At 36.5% G+C, this 18,916-nt stretch overlaps 1 protein-coding gene across 6 annotated transcripts in view; it reads left to right on the plus strand.

Moving 5' to 3' along the window:
* Positions 1-18,916, plus strand: part of ATRNL1 (attractin like 1) — a 705,133-nt gene that overhangs the window by 118,811 nt on the left and 567,406 nt on the right. For all 6 annotated transcript variants that reach the window (XR_014249113.1, XM_082407780.1, XM_082407777.1 and 3 more), the window contains one exon: positions 17,587-17,671. Coding sequence is in view for 5 of the 6 variants with exons in the window: in XM_082407780.1 (XP_082263906.1) it covers positions 17,587-17,671 (85 nt within the window). In the remaining variant the exon portion in view is untranslated. The remainder of the gene's footprint in view (positions 1-17,586; positions 17,672-18,916) is intronic.

An 18,916-nucleotide genomic window follows, 5' to 3' on the forward strand; every position in this document is an offset into this window, starting at 1 on the left:
GATTATCTTGGCTTTCAGAAGGCTTTTAAATCAGTGCCTGAGATCCAGAAAATCGGTTAAATGAAGTAGTGAATCTAGGCTGGCTTATTATGATCTTTCATTGCCAGGTTGGCACTGTCAACATATTATTTTGCTATGGTGATGAGACAGTATGCTTATTTCTCTGGAGATGGATGAACATTTTGTTTTTCTTCTAGGAATAAAAATCCTAGGAAAAGTGTAGAATTTTGTTGTAATTGTTAAAAATCCATGAAGTGAGATTTTGAACTTTTGAAAAAGATTCTTCAAGGAGCTTCCACCCAATTTCTGTATTTTAACGAGGAAATTAATGTTGAGCTATTTTGTAGCTGACATATCGGGAATTTATTTTTATTTCTTCCATATTGTTCAGGATTACCATATTTTAGGTTTTATGCATCCAAAAAGTTTACCAAGGTGAAAAACATTAGAGGTGTTAGTTTTTCAGAGAGAGAGAGAGAGAGAGAGAAAGGGCGAGCTCTCAGATTATCATTATTCTAATTGCTACTCTTTATTAAGTGTCTTCTAAGAGCTAGGTATTTTACTAAGAGCTTTATTTACAATATCTGTAACCTCTCTAATAACCTTGTAACAAGGTGTTAATAAACTCATTTTCAGATTATTATGCACAAGAGTAAAAGGAATTTGCCCAAAGCCCTGCAGGTGGTAGATCAAGCTTTTTTTAACTCTTAAAGTGGTAGTCTTTCCTCTTGACTACACTGTGCTGTTTAGTCGGGTCCATTGTATGCTCTTCATTTTCGCAACAAATTACCAGACACTTTATGTTTAGTAAGGTTTCTTAATGCTGTGGAAAGATAGAAGCAAATATCAGTTTCATTTTTCAAACAAATTGTTCAAATTGGAGGAAGAATAACATAGTTTAAACAATGCTGTATTTTAACATAGGATTTTGTTTTCCCTGTGCTAACAACTAACAACAAAAACATAAAGCAATACAATCAAAACAGGATAAAGGTGTTTTGTTTTACCTTATTTGATTGTTTCTATGCAGTTCCCAATAAAGCCCCCCCTCCCCCAATCTGTATTTATTCTCCGGGGTTTGTAGCATCAAATGCTGAAATATTTTCTAGGGAAAATTATTTTTCTTATTTCAGAAAATGTCTTCCAAAATAATTGCTTTCCTTATGAAGTATATTTTTGTGGAAATAAAATATAACCATTGTATATGAATCAACCTGAAAATAGATCCTCTTGGGGGAAAAAGCGTTGTGTTGCTAGTTTTTCTCTTTTGTACAGTACACTGGGACTTTTATGGCATATTTAACTGGAATGCACCTGAAGATTTAGCTGATTGTGTTCTATGATGTTTAAACAATAAAAATATGTATGCTAATACTAATTTTTCATTGCTCTAAAATGTACTATTTCAGCCCTACTGCCATAGTAAATTTTATATAGCCAATATCATTAATCTTTGAGGACATAACCTTGCCTTCCCAGTTCTCATTATACTATACATGATCGATGTAGAAGGCATATAATGGTGATTTTCAAACATGGCTGTACCTTGGCATTCCCTTTGAAGGTTGAAGGGAGAAAAATCAGACCTCTATAACCTGATCCTCTTAGATTAGGCACTGGGTATTTATATTTTTAAAAAGTGACTCAAGTGCAACTGATAATGGAGCCAGGACTGGCGAATAAGACTGGATGGACTGTTACGTATACAATGATACGTTACTTAATGTTCTAGTTTGTAAATCTAACTCGAAGACATTTCAAACCTGAAAATTTTATTAATATATATTTTGTTATTGTTAGTGGTATCATTATTGCACCTGATTCAAGATTAAAGTGATCTTTCTGGTAAAGATAGCCTTCTAGTACATAATGAGACTAAAGATGCAGTGGAAAAGCATGTCTCACTGAGTTGATCTCAGGTTATTAGACATATTTATAAAGCAGTATTTATTTATTTATTTTTGGCCGCGTTGGGTCTTCATCTCTGTGCGAGGGCCCTCTCCAGTTGCGGCAAGCGGGGGCCACTCTTCATCGCGGTGCGCGGGCCTCTCACTATCGCGGCCTCTCTTGTTGCGGAGCACAGGCTCCAGATGCGCAGGCTCAGTAGTTGTGGTTCACGGGCCCAGTTGCTCCGCAGCATGTGGGATCTTCCCAGACCAGGGCTCGAACCCGTGTCCCCTGCATTGGCAGGCAGATTCTCAACCACTGCGCCACCAGGGAAGCCCCTAGACATATTTATACTTATAAACTACTTGACTGTGGAAAGTAGTGTCATAAAATTTAGTTTTCTAGGGTCAGTGGGAAAAAAAGGAATCAAGTAGTCTGTATATTTTTCATATCTCTTTAGTAAACTACCCATCTTTTTGGTGGTTTGACTGAAGATATCAACATTTACGAATGAGAGATTTTCCTGAATTGAAACATACCTTAAAATTGGATTGAATCTTGAGACAGTATTTCAGAATCATCAAATTAATAGCTATTATAGAATTTTCAGTAGGCCTAACATATTATTATGATACTTTTAATTACAAATGGTAGTTATTCTTCTTCAATAAGAAAATTTACCTAAGGGTAAGAGAATGTACAAGATGAAGGATAACTCATAGATACATTGATCATAATTTTTTTCCTCAAAAATATAGTAGAGTCATGAAAATGTAATTTGTTGAGTTAGATTATTTCAGAATAGGATAGGGAGTCAGATTTATATCAGAAATATATCTTGCAGAAAGCAAAACACTTAACTAGTTTATGAAACATAGTATACATGTTTTTGTACAACCCTGTAGAGTGATACGGGGGTGTGTGTGTGTGTGTGTGTGTGTATACACACACACACACACACACACACACACACCAGTATAATGGATACAATTTTGTAAGGCACATAATTTCATTAAAAAATCATATTCAGATTAAAACATCTAAGTATTTAATTTTTTTGAACAATCCAGCAGAACTATAAAAATTCAAACTTGCTCGCTCTTCATGTTTATAATTATTTTTATTTTCTGGAGGTTATTTTATTGTCCCTCTCTTTGTTAATCAGTATTTCTCTCTGCGCTCTGTTAACTCCTTAGGGCTCTTCCTTGACAAAAGCAGCACTCCTTGCCCTGCCACCTGAAAAAACCCATTTGTTTCTTGGTCTGTAAGAAACACTCTTAAAATCATCATACCCCTTTTTCAATGAATTTAGCCAACTGTTGACTGTTTTAAGCTTTACTGTATCCTTTGCTCAAGGTTCTCTTTTTCTTTCTATAATAAACTATTGTGTAGAAGAAATAGTAGTTACTTCTCTTTAAAAAAGAGGCCAGTAAGTAAGGGAAAAAGCGACCTTTCGTTTTGTGAAAAGGGAGAACTAACATTCGCCGAAAGCTTCCTGTAATGTTTTGCACTTTACATATGCTTTATGATGTAATTCTCATAACATCTGTGTAGCGTGTACTATTATATTCATTCATACAGGAAGAAACTGTGATTTAGCATGGTTAGACCCAAACTTGCATAGGTTGTAGGATGGTGTATTCAGAATTTGAACCCAAATCTAAGTTCAAAGTTCTTTTGATTCTACCACTGTACTATATATTGATGTTTTCCTGATTTAACAGGAAAAAAATTTGAAAGATCTTTAATTGGGAAAAAAGGCATATAATATTTGTTAATGTAGCATGACACTCAAGAAAATTAGTTTTATCAGTATATTTAATCAGTGACCTCAAGGTAGAGAAGCAAGAAGAGTAACGAACAATGAATCTCTCTTAGTAGATCTATAAGCATTTTGAGAGATTGTTTTGAATACAAAAATTGCTAAATAAAGATTCTTGAAATAGAATATACACTGAAAGAAAAGTGTTGAAATGTCTCAACAAAACCTCTGGGGAAGAAGGCAGGGAAAACAGTCATGAATATAGAATCAAACATCTAAAATAAAATATTAGCAAATAGAATTCAACAGTTTCAAAATTATAATAAACTATGACCAAGTAGGAATTATTCTAGGATTTCAAGTATGATTCATTATCAGGGAATCTATAAATATAATTTATTACCTCAAGACTATTTACTGAAGCCAACGGGAAATAACACTGTATGTTAAAACATGATAAAATCATTTCATTTAAGATTGATTGTCAAATAGTGATGCCCACTTTGCCTGGCAGAGGGTAAGAAGCTAAATAAATATTTATGGAATGAATGCCAGAGGACAAAATCCTGAGAGAAACTGTGGGTGTGTAACTGTGGGTAGCAAAAGTGTGCACCTTTTAGAATAGTAAGATAAATTTTTACCTGGGGGAGGGGGACCCAGTGAAACATCAGCATTTCAGGGGAAGGTGGGGAAAGATTTTTGGCAACATCCAGAAATTTGGTTTTCTATTACGTAAGTATCCAAATGGTTAATAAAAGTTTTTCTTTGTATTCATCTAGTTTTGAGTCTTATACCTACAACATATGTACTCTTTTTAATGTATTTCAAATATGCTATTAAGACAGGTAAGAACTGGTGTTTCAAATGAAATATTAAAAGAATTTTAGGGCTTCCCTGGTGGCGCAGTGGTTGAGAGTCTGCCTGCCAATGCAGGGGACACGGGTTCGAGCCCTGGTCTGGGAGGATCCCACATGCCGCGGAGCGGCTGGGCCCATGAGCCACAGTTACTGAGCCTGCGCGTCTGGAGCCTGTGCTCCGCCACAAGAGAGGCCGAGATAGTGAGAGGCCCGCGCACCGCGATGAAGAGTGGCCCCCAATTGCTGCAACTGGAGAAAGCCCTCGCACAGAGGCGAAGACCCAACACAGCCATAGATAAAAATAATAAATAAATAAATTTAAAAAAGAATTTTAAAAATGTGTCTTTAAAGTATTATAGATGCATATTTTCATAAAAGAATATGAGTATTTGCAGAAAAATTAGCCAATGAATGTGCATTTTTCACCTGTACTATTTTATGCATAATTGATAAAATAAACCTGTCTCTAGATTTCAGCATATGTTTTTAATGTAATTATGTTGTCTCTCATATGTGAATAGTCCTAACGGCACAGTATTCTGATTGCTGAGATTTGTGTTTGAGAGAATAGTAACTCTAATTTCTTGATCTTATGCTTATTGAGTGTATAAGGTTTTTAAATAAATATTTAGTGCCTTGTAGTACAGATTTTTTTAAAAGTCTATATTCTAGAGAGTATATTTTACTGTGGTCTTTATTGCTGTGTGGCTTTTCTGTCAGTATGGGATGGTATTTCTGTCAATTTTCATGATGTCAGTAACTTTGGAATTTGCTTTAGTTTGTCTAGCCTTGAACTGTTTGTGAAGTGATAATGACATGAGTGTTCTGGAAATATATTTTCTTCTTGGCAAAAAATATTATAGATTGCAGTCAGATGTTAATAATGTAAGAGAGTTTATATTGTAAGAATGGAAAGAGACTATGTGTAAACAAATTATATTAATTTAATTCTGAGCTTTAAGGCATTTGATACCTTCTACATTTTACAGGAAAACTAACCTGTGTTTTACAGAGAATCCTGATCAAGTATTTGAAAACTCAGCAACAGAATTTATCTAACCCAACATTCTGTTTAGTCATTATTGAAAAAGCTGCAAGGGATAAGTGGAACGTGTATTTGCTGCAGCTGCTCCTATGTTTTTCTCTTCTCATTCTGTTGAAAAATCCTGGCAGGTGGGCATATATCAGCAAGCATGAAATGTCCCTATAGTTGCAAAAGTTGCGTACCTCAACTAGCTTTTCATAAGCTTGCAAGTTAAATTCTCTTCTTCCTAAACAATTTTGTGAGTTGAAAACAATTTGCCAGCTATTTTAAGACACTGTAGAGGAATATTCACACTTACTGTATTGTATCAGTCAGTACGGTTTATGTTAGACTGAGGTAACAAACAATCCTGTCACAGTTCTCTGAAAAGCAAACTCTGAGACAGAGTTTAGTGTTCAGGGTACTTACTAGGTCCTTGGATTGAACATTTGTAAAAGGGAGGGGAAGAAACAGGATTGGGCGAAAAGTAAAAGTCAAGCAGACTTAACATCCTCAGCCAACTCCAGGACAACTCTGGAGTTGAAATGCCCCTCAGAGTTGTCCCTCTTTAGGATAAAACAGGTCTTGGTCGGTCATTGTACGAGGGTCACTCCCAGGACCTTGGGTGCAGAAGCTCTCTGTAGCTAAGGCAGTCTCTGCAGGGGCTGGCAGCTGAATGGTGTCCACTGATAAGTCCTTCCCTGAAGGTGTATTTAGCCAGTGCCTTTCCATGTTCATCACAATTCATTCTTTGGGCCACTTAGCCCACTTCTTCAAATATGTTTGTTAAACAACTCCTCCAGGATTCCAGTGGGCCTTTCTCCCTGGTGGGAGCCTAGATTATTGCTCTGGCTTTTGTAGCTGGTCTCAGGGCTGCAACTGATATTCACCATGTCCCTCATCCATTGTTTTTTCATGTCCCTTACCCTCAGCTAGCACTTCTTCTGGTCTCTGTGTCTTACCTGGTAGCATGACCCACTCCCTCCCCCTTAGGTATTTGAGCTCCTGATCATCATATACCTTCTAGTCTGGGTTATTGTACTTGCCCATTTACCATCACACTTGGCAAAGGGATACCAAGAAACACCTAAATGGATCATCTGTGTCCCAAATATATTCCCCTGCCCTTATTTGTAACAGCAGTCCCTCCCTTTGATGGTCGGGGCCAATTACCCCTGCCAAGATGCTACTCCTTTTTTGCCTGCTTGCTGGTCCCTTGACACAAGGAGCCTGAAGTACCCAAGTGGCAACTGTAGCTTACAGTTAAATGGTTAATTGCTACTTCTTCTGCCAGAATATTTTTCCCTTTGGGGAATAGGACCTCTAATCCTGCAGAACCCAGAATTGCAGGATGAGGAGCACAAATTTCCCAACCTTGTAACTGAATATGAGGCCACAAGAAGTGGCTTTTACTCCCCGGTTTTTGGACCTATATATTCTTCCTACTGGGGACACAGCACTATTTAAAGGTCTTTAGTTCAGGTGTATCCTGCATCCTGGTGCTTCAGTTGTGCCTGTCAAAATCTCTGTCAGGTTGTGTGGTTTGGGATCCAGTGGATTTCATGGTCATAGGACCATTTCTGTACCTCCTTTTCTGTGAAGTGTGTCTCCTGATTACATGGGATCCCATGCTGGTTAATCAAACATTTCATAATTTCTAAGATAGTTGTGCTGGTTAAGACCCTGTGGGCAGAAAAAGCAAATGCATCCTCAAAATATGTATTCTTGTCATAATGAAATGTTGGCCCATCCAGAGTGGAAGGGGCCCAACGTAGTCAACCTGCCACCAAATGTCCAGTTAGTGTTCTTGGGGAGTGGCCTTATCAGGGGATCAGGACTGATATCTTGCTGTCAGGTTGGACATTTAGTGGAAGAGTAACTCCATCAGCTTTTTTCAGAAGGAGCCCATGTTATTGCATTCCTGGATGGCCTCCATCTCTGCCATATGGCTACTTAGTTCATGTGCTCATTTTGTTGGCACCGAGGTGTCCTGCGATAGAGACTGACATTAGCTGTCTCAGTCAATTGTTTACTGGTTGTTTAGCGTCTCTTCCATGTTGGATGCTCTCTGATGGCCTTTAGCTTGTATCACAGAGATCTTCACATTTCATGCTCGTTCAAATATATTCATCCACATGTCTCTACTCTAGGACCTCCTTGTCTCTGATCTTAAATATTTCTGCTTCTAGGCTCCTGATCAGCCAGCTAGGTCATTAACTACTGCTCCTGGGCCATTTCTCTTTCCACACGATGTACATGAGGCACACTTCTCAAAGGCCTACCCAATTGGGAGGCTTTTTCCTTTTCTGCTGTTCTTCCAGGCCACCCCTGAGTGAAGCTGTCTTGTAAGTGATAACCATTTTTGAATTGCGGCCACGTACGAAGCTTACATATTTTCATTTTCCTCTTCTTGTTATCTGGGCACAAAGGATTCCTCATACGGCCATAGCTGTAAGATGCGGGATGGGTGCGGGGGCAGCAGGGGTAGATGGCACTAGGTCTGAGCTACCAGCTCATGCACATTGCTTGTGCACTGTGCTCTTGCTCATGCTTCATCTTGGGTGCAGCTTCCACTTTATGTTCCCGTGATTACTGATGACAGAGACAGCTCATGATAGAAAACTCTGAACACATGGTCACCTAATAACCCATGTCCAGCACTCCATCTCTGCCAGGGCTCAGTAGTGTGGTGGGAATAGAGGTATAAAATTTTCAACTGCAGATGGCATGGCCTTTGACATGTGTGTTGGGTCTGCATTGGGATTCTTTCACAGGGGCTTTCTATATATTCCACATGCTTCTTTTTCTAACAGTGACTCCTCCAATAACTATAGTATCTACTGGGTCATGTGGCCCTAGTTGCAGGGCTGTTTGCAGTGTGTCCTGGACCTATAGCAGAGCTATTTTCTGCCCTGGCGTGTACTCAGAGCCGGCAGCCTTTGATATTTTCCAGTATATGGGCTTGAACAGTATTCCCAGGAGTGGAATATACAGCCTTCAGAACCCCAAAAGACCTATCAGATGTTCGCTTTCTTCCTTGCAATGGGAGTTGAAAGATGTAATAGTTGGTGTTTCAGTTCAGATGAGCTGTCTCAGAATGCTCTTGACCTCTAGACCCCTAAATAGCTTACTACATGGAAGGTCTCTGAATCTTTGTAGGTTTTATCTTCCACCCTTTGAAGCATATATGTCTTAACAAGGCCTCCACTGCATTAACTGTTCTTGTTCATCTGGCACTATTAGAATGATGCCATTAATGTAGTGGAAACATGAAATGTTCTGCAAGATGTCCAATTGGGCCAAGTGTGTTCTGACAAAAGTTAACATAATCCCAAGGCAAAATTGTGATGTATCCTATTCTATTCCATATGAATGCATACTGCTTTTGGTCCTCTTTTCTGGTAGGGTTAGCAAAGAACACATTTGCCAAATCAGTGGCCATGTTAATCTGCTCTAACAAAGATACACATCTTGCGTGGTGCCTGCAGTTTGGGCTACTACTTGTTAGTGAGCTATTGTCATCTTCCAGGCCTTGTTTAGTTTACAGGGGCCAGATTGGTAATTTAAACAATTTGAGGGGGTACATTATCGAGCATTCTTTACATGCTTCAGGATAATACTAATTAATGCTATTCACTCCCTCTGAAATGCAACATTATTTTAAAACTTATTATATTATCCAGGGGGTAACAGTTCCAGAGGCTTCAACTTGATCTTTTCCACTGTTAACAGCCAAGGACCCAACGTTGGGGTGGTTCCATTTGCCAAGAATGTCTATTCCAATTATTAATCTAGGGACTTAGGACATGACCACTACATAGGTCTGCGGACCCACTGGCTCATTTTGAGAAGAACCTTGGCCAGGATGCCATTAATTTCATCATTCCCATATTATCCCTGCTATAAAGAGAGGCCATGATGTGTCAGTGTCAACTCAGACCTTGTGTCCAGCAGTACTTGCAATGTTTGTGGTTGCTTTTTTCTCTAGGCTAGGGTTACCCAATGAAATGACCATTGGTACCTTTGAGGAAGAACTAGGGACACTGTTACCATGTATACTTGCTGTGGTATTACAGGGTCCTTCCTCCTGGGCCCCAGACTTTTAAATGTATCAGCTCTGGATTTAAAAAGTGGCTCAAATCCAGAAATTGAGCAATGAATTATGACTTTTTATTGCAGCATCTGCCATCAGCTTTCTGATCGTTTATCCTTGATTTCTTCTGATGATATAAGTTAGGTAGTACCCTTGTTGGCTGCCCATCTGTTTTACTTCTAGGGATGCTGTGTTCTATTAAACATCTCTATAATTCTCAATAGGTCAGTCCTCTTGACTGACACTTCGATCTTGCTGCTTATTACAGTAATGGCTCTCTACTTGGATTGGATTCTGATGGTTAAGTGTCACCAGCTGGCCTCTATTCTCCTATTGTCTCCATCGCTGAGCACAGTTCTGTTACAGTTTTTCATACCATCAGCTTTGGTCTATGAAGGAAAGCCACCGCTTTCTCAGTGATGCCGGTATCCCTCTCACCATCACATTCTTCATGGCTTCGGTAAATGACATACGTTCTGGCCCTGCTGTAGGTAAAACGACCTGGTGGGTTTTCTGATGTTATACAGTATATCATGATAGAAAACTCTGAGCACATGGTCACTTAATAATACATGTGAAGCACTCCATCTCTGCCAGGGCTCAATAACATGACAAGACTAGAGGTATAAAAATTTCCACTGCATATGGCATGGCCTTTGGCAGGTGTGTAGGGTCTGCACTGGGATTATTTCACAGGGGCTTTCTATATATTACACATGCTGCTTTTTCCAACAGTGACAGCACCACTTTCCTAGACTTAACCCCTGCTTTTAGTGTTTGCTATGACAATTCTGGCATTTAGACTGTATTTTTCCATGTTTCTAGGAGTCATCTTTTTTTCCCCCAGCTTTACTGAGGTGTAATTGATAAAATTGTAAGATATTTAAAGTGTACATTCTGATGATTTGATATAAATATACATTGTGAAAGGATCCCCCCACATCTAGTTCATTAGCACATCCATCATTACCTCACATGTTCATCTTTTTTCTTTTTGGTGAAAACACTTACGTTCTACTCAGCAAATTTCAGTTGTACAATATTGGGTTAGCAACTGTTGTCACCAAGTATACATTAGATCCTCAGACCTTATTCATCTTATAGCTGAAAGTTTGTACCCTTTCCTCAACCTCTCCCTATTTCCCCCATACCTGGAAACCACTTTTCTACTCTGTGTTTCTATGAGTTTGACTTTGTTTTTTTTTTAAGTTTTCACATGTAAGTGATACCATTTGTTATTTGTCTTTTTCTGTCTGGCTTATTTCTCTTAGCATAATACCCTCAAGCTCCATACATGTTGTTACAAACAGCAGGATTTCCTTCTTTCAAATGACTGAATAATATTCCATTGTATATATATACCACATCTTTATCCATTCATTTATTGCCGGACACTTAGGTTGTTTCTGTATCTTGGCTATTGTGAATAATGCTGCAATGAACATGGGAGTGCAGATATCTCTTTGTTATCCTGTTTACATTTCCTTTGGGTATATACCCAGAAGTGGGATTGGTGGATCATGTGGCAGTTCGATTTTTAGTTTTTTGAGGAACTTCCATATTGTTTTCCATAGTCGCTTTACCAATTTCCATTCCCACTGACAGTGCACCCGGGTTCCCTTTTCTCCACATCTTTGCTAACATTTGCCACCTCTGGCCTTTTTGGTGATATCCATTCTATGAGGTGTAAGGTGATATCTCATTGTGGTTTTGATTTGCATTTCCCTGATGAGTAGGGATGCTGAGTACCTTTTCATGTACATGTTGCCCATTTGTGTGTCTTCTTTGGAAAAATATCTCTTCAATTCCTCTACCTGTTTTTAAATCATGTTGTTTGGGTATTTTTGCTATTGAGTTGTGTGATTTCTTTATATATTTTGGATATTAACCCCTTATCAGATACATGATTTACAAATATTTTCTCCCATTCAGTAGTAGGTTACTTTTTCATTTTGTTGATGGTTTCCTTTGCTGTGTATAGGAGTCATCTTAATAGTGAGCTCACACCATCTCCCAGGGTTCTTATAAGGGGATAAATCCTAAATCCTGCATCTTGGAGAGTGCTTTTAAATAAATAAATAATTTTTTCCTAATCCAATGTAAGGTTCTGATGCTTTTGATCAAACTCCCTTCAGAATCTAGAACCGTGTGTATTCCCCCCAACTTCTGCCAATATATGCTATCTAGGTCTTACAGATCCTTTGAGATGTAGTCCCTTTCTGTTCTTAGCAGTCCCAGAATGTAACAGGCTGCGTTATGCTGAGCCAAGTTATAGACCCAGTGACCAATAGGGAAGGTGTGAGCAGATTCTGAGCTAGGGTACAGGTGTTACTGGAGGGAAGCTGCTGCACTGGGTTCAGAGCAAGGGTAGAGTACTGTCTCTCAGTACAGTAAGGTAGACCACTTCTGCAGTCTCAGAAGATTCAGGAAAATTTGGGAATGCAAAATTGGGGGAGATTTTCAGGGCATCAACTCAGATGTTCCCATCCCATGTGTCAGGGTCTTATTCTTAACACCAATAAAAGGTTATTTTTCACCCATGGTACATACATGTCTAGTGTTGGTGGGGAGGGCAGATTTGCTTACTGTCATCACTTAGGGACCAGGGCTAAATTGCATTTTCTTTCATTGGTAATTAAATGGTTCCATCCAGAAATACAATTATCACTTTAGCTTGCATTTCCTTGACTAAAACAAGTCATATTGTCACATCCAACTTCTAAGGAGTGTGGGAGTATCATTTTGCCTAGGCCTTAAGGACGACAACTGGAATATTTGTTGAGCAGCACCAAAGTCTATCACAAATATTGTGTGTAATTATTTTTGAACGTTTAGTATAATTGGAGGTTATGTCCTGGAGATAGTAATAAAGCCTTCACCTCCTACGACCACATATATTAAAAGGCAAAGAACTTCTTGAAGTAGAATTGGGTCGTATTATTATTTGTCTGAGTTAATTGCTCTTAATGTATAATTTTTTTTTATTACTGTACTGTAATGTTTTTCTTCTGCAGGGACTTGTGTACTTTTTTAAAAACTGTATTATCGTGTTTTTATTTTCAAGAAGTTAATGTTTATATCAAAAAGGATATTTTGATGGTGTGATGAGGCAGTATAACGTAAAGAAGTTAAGGAGATCTGGTTTTGATTTGACTTTACTATTTAATGACTTTAAGGAAGTTACCTAACTTCTAAAGACTCTTTTCCTTATTTAAAACATGGTGACAAAAATATTTACTCCTCAGAGTTGTTTTGAGAGTTAAATATTTTATAGCATTGATAAGCAATTAGCATGTTATTTTTATTAGGTAAAGGTCATGGCCGCCACTTACTTTAGGAATCTTTACCTATTTAAAAAGACTATAAAAGGTTTGATGAATTCTTCAGTTAATTTTATATAATATTATAATAGTAATTAAAAATGTTTTTTAACTATTAGAAGCAACTATGTGCTTTTCAATTTCGGGCTTCCATAGCCCATAGATAGGGAGGAGGAGACTTTCCTGTGATGAGCCTTGTGGGATTATTTGCTTTTAAACTTTGCATATATATATCTTTAGTTAAAAACAAGTGGAATAAAAACAAACCACAGCAGTACAGAAGTCAAATGAGACACAAATTAGTGGGTCAGGGATAAATGCTCAAAAAATGGTTCTGGGCAATTGGTATATGGAAATATACTGAGAAAAATCTGGGAAATATTGTATATGGGGAAAATTAAGTTAGATCCATGCAACAAATGCAAAAATAACTTCCAACTGGATTGAAGATCAGAATAGTAAGAGCCAAACTGTACATCCTTTGAAGAAAATTAGAGATTATCTTTACAATCTTGAGTTAAGAATAAAAAGCACAAATCACAAGGAAAACAATAAATTTTTTTTAATAGATCTTTATTGGAGTATAATTGCTTCACAATACTATGTTAGTTTCTGTTGCACAGCAAAGCGAATCAGCCATGTGCATACACACGTCCCCATATCCTTCTTGCGTCTCCCTCCCACCCTCCCTATCCCACCCCTCTAGGTCATCGCAAAGCACCGAGCCGATCTCCCTGTGCTATGCTGCTGCTTCCCACCAGCCAACTGTTTTACATTCGGTAGTGTACATATGTCGATGCTGCTCTCACTTTGTCCCAGCTTTGCCCTTCCACCCCATGTCCTCAAGTCCATTTTCTATGTCTGCCTCTTTATTCCTGCCCTGCAACTAGGTTCATCAGTACCATTTTTTTTTTTTTTTTTTTAGATTCTGTATATATGCGTTAGCATACGGTATTTGCTTTTCTCTTTCTGACTTACTTCACTCTGTGTGACAGACTCTAGGTCCATCCACCTCACTAAAATAACTCAATTTCGTTTCTTTTTATGGCTGAGTAATATTCCATTGTATATATGTGCCACATTTTCTTTATCCATTCATCTGTCAGGCATTTAGGTTGGTTCCATGTCCAGGCTATTGTAAATAGTGCTGCAGTGAACATTGTGGTACATGTCTCTTTTTGAATTATGGTGGAAAACAATAAATTTGACCAAGTTAATGTACAGGCTTTTTGGTGAAGATATAGTTCTCCAAAGAAGATATACAAATATCCCAATAAGGACATAAAAAGACGCCCAACATCACTAATCATTAGGGAATTGCCAATCAAAACCACAGTGAGATACCACTTCACACCCATTAGGATGGCTATTATCAAGAAATAGAAAATAACAAGTGTTGACGAGGATGTGGAGAAATTGGAACCCTTGTGCACTGCTAGGGGGAATGTAAAATGATGTGGCCACTATAGGACAGAGTATAGAGGTTCCTCAAAAAGTTAAACATAATTACCATATGATCCAGCAATTCTGCTTCTGGGTATACACACAAGAGAATTGAAATCAGGGGCAGGAACAGATATCTGTACACCCATGTTCCTAGCAGCATTATTCACAATAGCCAAAATCTGGAAACAACCTACATATCCATATATGGATGAATGGATAAAGAAAATGTCGTATATACATACAATGGAAATTATTCAGGGTTTAGAAAGGAAGGAAATTCTGACACATGCTACAGCACAGATGAACTTTGAATACATGCTTAGGGAAATAAGCCAGTCACAAAAGGACAAATACTGTATGAATTCCTTCATTTGAGGTGCTTAGAATAGTCAAATTTATAGACAAAAAAGTAGAATAGTGGTTACCATGGGCTGGGGAGAGAGGGGAATAGGTAGTTATTATTTAATGGGTACAGAGTTTTAGTTTTGCAAGATGAAGAAAACCCTGGAGATGGATGGTGATGATGGTGCACAACAATGCGAATGTACTTAATGTCACTGAACTGTTCACTTAAAAATGGTTAAAAAACCAAAAAACAACTCAATAGGTTGAACAAAATAAGCAAGGTGGAGAAGAATCCATAGTTTGATACCATTTATATTGTTTTATAACCTACAAAAATACTCTATATAGATCATAAATATGGGAACATTGATAAACCAATATAGGATAGTGGTTGTGTCCAAAGACAGAAGACATAAAGCAGTTGAATTTGAGAGGGAGTACACAGGGAGCCTCGATCATATCTGTAATATTTTCTTTCTTTAGAAAGTCTACAGTAAACGTGGTAAAATATTGGGTTTGATAGATCTGGGTAGTGGTATATAGGTGTTTATAGTAACATTCTTTAGACTATTCTGTGTGCTTAAAAATTTTTCTTTTTCCCTAAAGAGAGTATAGAGTTACAAGAAATCTTCAAAAGGCCTAATTTTTAGTAAATGCTGGCCTTTATTCTCTCAGTTCTTTTTCCTGACTCACTTCTTAAATGGTTTTTCTGAGCATTTTCCCTGGTTCTCATCTTGGAAATCTGCTTTTCTTCCCTCCTTCTGCTGATTTGTTTTGGATGCTGGGCCAAATTACTTATTCTTTAGTCCTGGATAGGCTCAGATTGTTGGGCCACATTCTTTTCTGGACTCCACATGTCCCAAAGATGATTCTTCTTTGGAGATTTTTATAAAAAACTGGTTTCTGGAAGTCCTAATTTCTGGAAGTTCTACTCTTTCATCTGACTCTTTTCTGTTTCATTTCTTTGACGCACATTCAGGTTTCTAATTCTGTTGTTGGAACACACAATATTCAACACACAATTTATGAATCAGTGGCCATGTGGTGTGTGTGTGTGTGTGTGTGTGTGTGTTGGGTTTTGGTGGAATGATTAAAATCTGTCTGCCCTAACTCATTATCTGTCTCTAACATTTTCATCTGTTTCTTTGTCAAAGTCTGTGCCTTTTACAGGTCACCCCTTCTCTCCAAATGGGAATGATCTTTCAGAATCCATTCAATATACTTTTATAACATCAGGCATTCATAAACATAATTTATAGAAAAACAAAGGTAATCTAATGGGCCTTAAGGACATTGCTTAACTTCTCCTAGGTCTCATTTTTCATTTCTGGCATATGGTGATACCTGCTCCATCAGCCTCATTGGATTCTTATACAGACTATTTTAAGTTATATAGATGAAAGCACTTTGGAAGTTTTATATTACTGCATGCATATAATGTACACTTAAGAAATGTACATTTCTTAAGTGAACTCTAACGCATAAAATTGGTAGACTATGAATATTATGTGTAGGCCTTTATAATAGTAGTTCTCAAAATGTGATCTTCAGAGCCTTGGCTCCTGGAAATGTTAATAGGTGTTATGTGAAAAGTGCTTCTATGGATAAAACATTGGGAAAACACTGGGATTAGTAGAGTTAGGCTTCTATGCTTTTGTACTCTCTCTTTTGAGAGTATTTAATAGGTTCATGTACTTTGTGAACTGAAGAGAGAGATTATATCAACTAAGGAATACCCCTTTTGGGGTGGATTTGTGAACCTCAGAATACACTGTGGGAGATATAACTCAAGATATATTTTATTGCTCTCAGTCTTCCATTTTAATGTTCTAAACTATGGTTTTGGTTTTTGTGATTCCTTTGATCTTTACTAGTAATAATATTGAATTAAAGCCAAATTTATTATTTCATTTCTAGTGTAATAGACATGATTACTTATATAAGAGAACAAGTAATTCATTACAACTAATTGTATTTGAGATTATTTTCTTGTTTCAGAAGGGCCTCTAAGTTACCAAAAAATGAAATAAATTTGTTTTAAACCTTGTTACATCTATGTGCTTGTATTAAATACCAAGGCCTGCTTTTAGATATGCCATGTCTAAGAGGATAAAATCTAAAACACTGTCCTGAGAATGTTTCTAGTCACTGAATACTGAATTATTTGACATCTCAAAATCTCTATTAATATATGTGTCGATTCTGAGGCTATATTTAAATGATAAACAGTTTTCTTTAATCATTTTTCTTTCCATAGTCTTTATGTAGCTCATGAATTATTTAGGGTTTTTTTTTTTCATTTTTTTCTATTTTTTGCAACTAAAGCTCTTCTCCTTTACATAAAATGAAAACTATTCCTTTGAAATATCGAATCATTAAACTGATTTAAATATTTTATTTTGATGATTCCATTTTTAGGCATTCTTTCATTGAGTATTATATATTCCATTTAATTTTGCATGCATGCATGTAAAATTTGATTTAGTGATTTAACTTTCTGATAGGTTTGCCCAATATTGACATTCATGAATTTTACTATATGATTCTTGGTTTATTTAATAAAATATGTCATTGAAATTATCCTCCAATATAAAGTTCATCTAATTTTTTTCCTTTGATTTCTTTACTCTCATACATGTAAAATTATTTGTGAGAATTTTAGGCAGAAGTTATTTTTATTTAAGGAATAATGCTAGTTGAGTAATGATACTAAATTGTAGGTCATGGAAAATTAATGAAAGGCTTCCTAATTTTAAGTATTGTATCTTTATTTGGCCAATGATTATTTTATAGTATTTGTCTTAAATAGTTCTTTTATTTCATTTTTTGTTTTGCTGTTTTCCTTTTCCTAGCTTGTGATGAATGGAAAATATTACCGAAACCAAACCTTCATAGAGATGTCAACAGATTTGGACACTCTGCAGTTGTCATTAATGGGTAAAAGAAGCACATTTATCAGTCATACTACCCACATATTTTGTTATTCTTTAAAAAAATTATTGTTTGTACTTAATGACATTGGATTTTATATATCCCTGTAATACCGCGGAATGAATTTTGCTTCATTAACCATATCCTTCATTTCTTTTTTGTTTAAATTTATTTAAGGGGCAGGGGAGTATCAAAGGAAGGGTGCTGAGATAGAACTTCAGATACTCTTTTAAAAAGTCATGCTGCCTTCTTTCCTTTTTCCAGAGATCAGATCATGAATGACTTCCTTAAAAAAGATCAGACTGAAGTGATAGAAAGGCTAGCCACATATTTCTTTTGAGGAGAGCAAGGGAAGTGAGAAGAATTAGATTCTCATTTTGGTTCTGTCATAACTGAATGTGTGACTTTTGACAAGTCTCTTAACCTCTCTGGCCTTTAAGACTGCTATATCCACTGGGAGTTTGGACTGGATGATCATTAAGTTACCTTCATCCTTTAAGTTATTATGATTTTGCTATTTCTATAGCAAAAGTTCGTTAATGTGGACTTGTGACAGTAAACAATATGCTAGATCATTCATTCATTAGCTTAAAATTTGTAATTCATGATGACATTTTTCATAAGTTCATTTTATTACTACCTTATTCTAATTATATAAAAATTCTCCAATATAATACTAAAAGTAGTCAGAACTTAATCACAATGAAGCTGTGTAACTGATATCAGTTAGCTTTTGAAACTGAAATAAATGAAATTCAGAGCGTAAACATAAAACCTCTGGGCGTCTCTGTTGAAAACTGCATTTTGGTTGATTTTTATTTTACTTTTTTTAAATAATAAAAGATATTCTTGAAGCATTTTCTGATCTTTTCCATTCATTGTGTTAATAATATTTTTAGAAACAAAAATTAGGCTGTTTTGAGGGCATGTCAAATTTTTTGGCATTGGTAGTATTAATTCAGTAATCATCTCGGCTTTTCAAATTGAAACTTTGAAAATCTTTTTGATAATTTTACTCTTGGTCTTTTTATTTTATAAGAGAATAGTAAAACACTATATGAAGAACTCTATTATCTAATTTCTAAATTCTTTGTATTCAAAAATTATAATTCTATATAGCATTTCTAAAGTGTCTAAAGTGTATCTTATTATAGTATATTCAGCTACTTTATATTTCTAAAAAATTGTTTCCTAACTAGATAAGATAATGTAAAATGTGTATTTAAATTTATTTTTAAAACTAATACATTA

The sequence above is a fragment of the Balaenoptera borealis genome (assembly GCF_965194805.1).
Source record: "Balaenoptera borealis genome assembly, chromosome: 10".
NCBI lineage: Eukaryota > Metazoa > Chordata > Mammalia > Artiodactyla > Balaenopteridae > Balaenoptera > Balaenoptera borealis.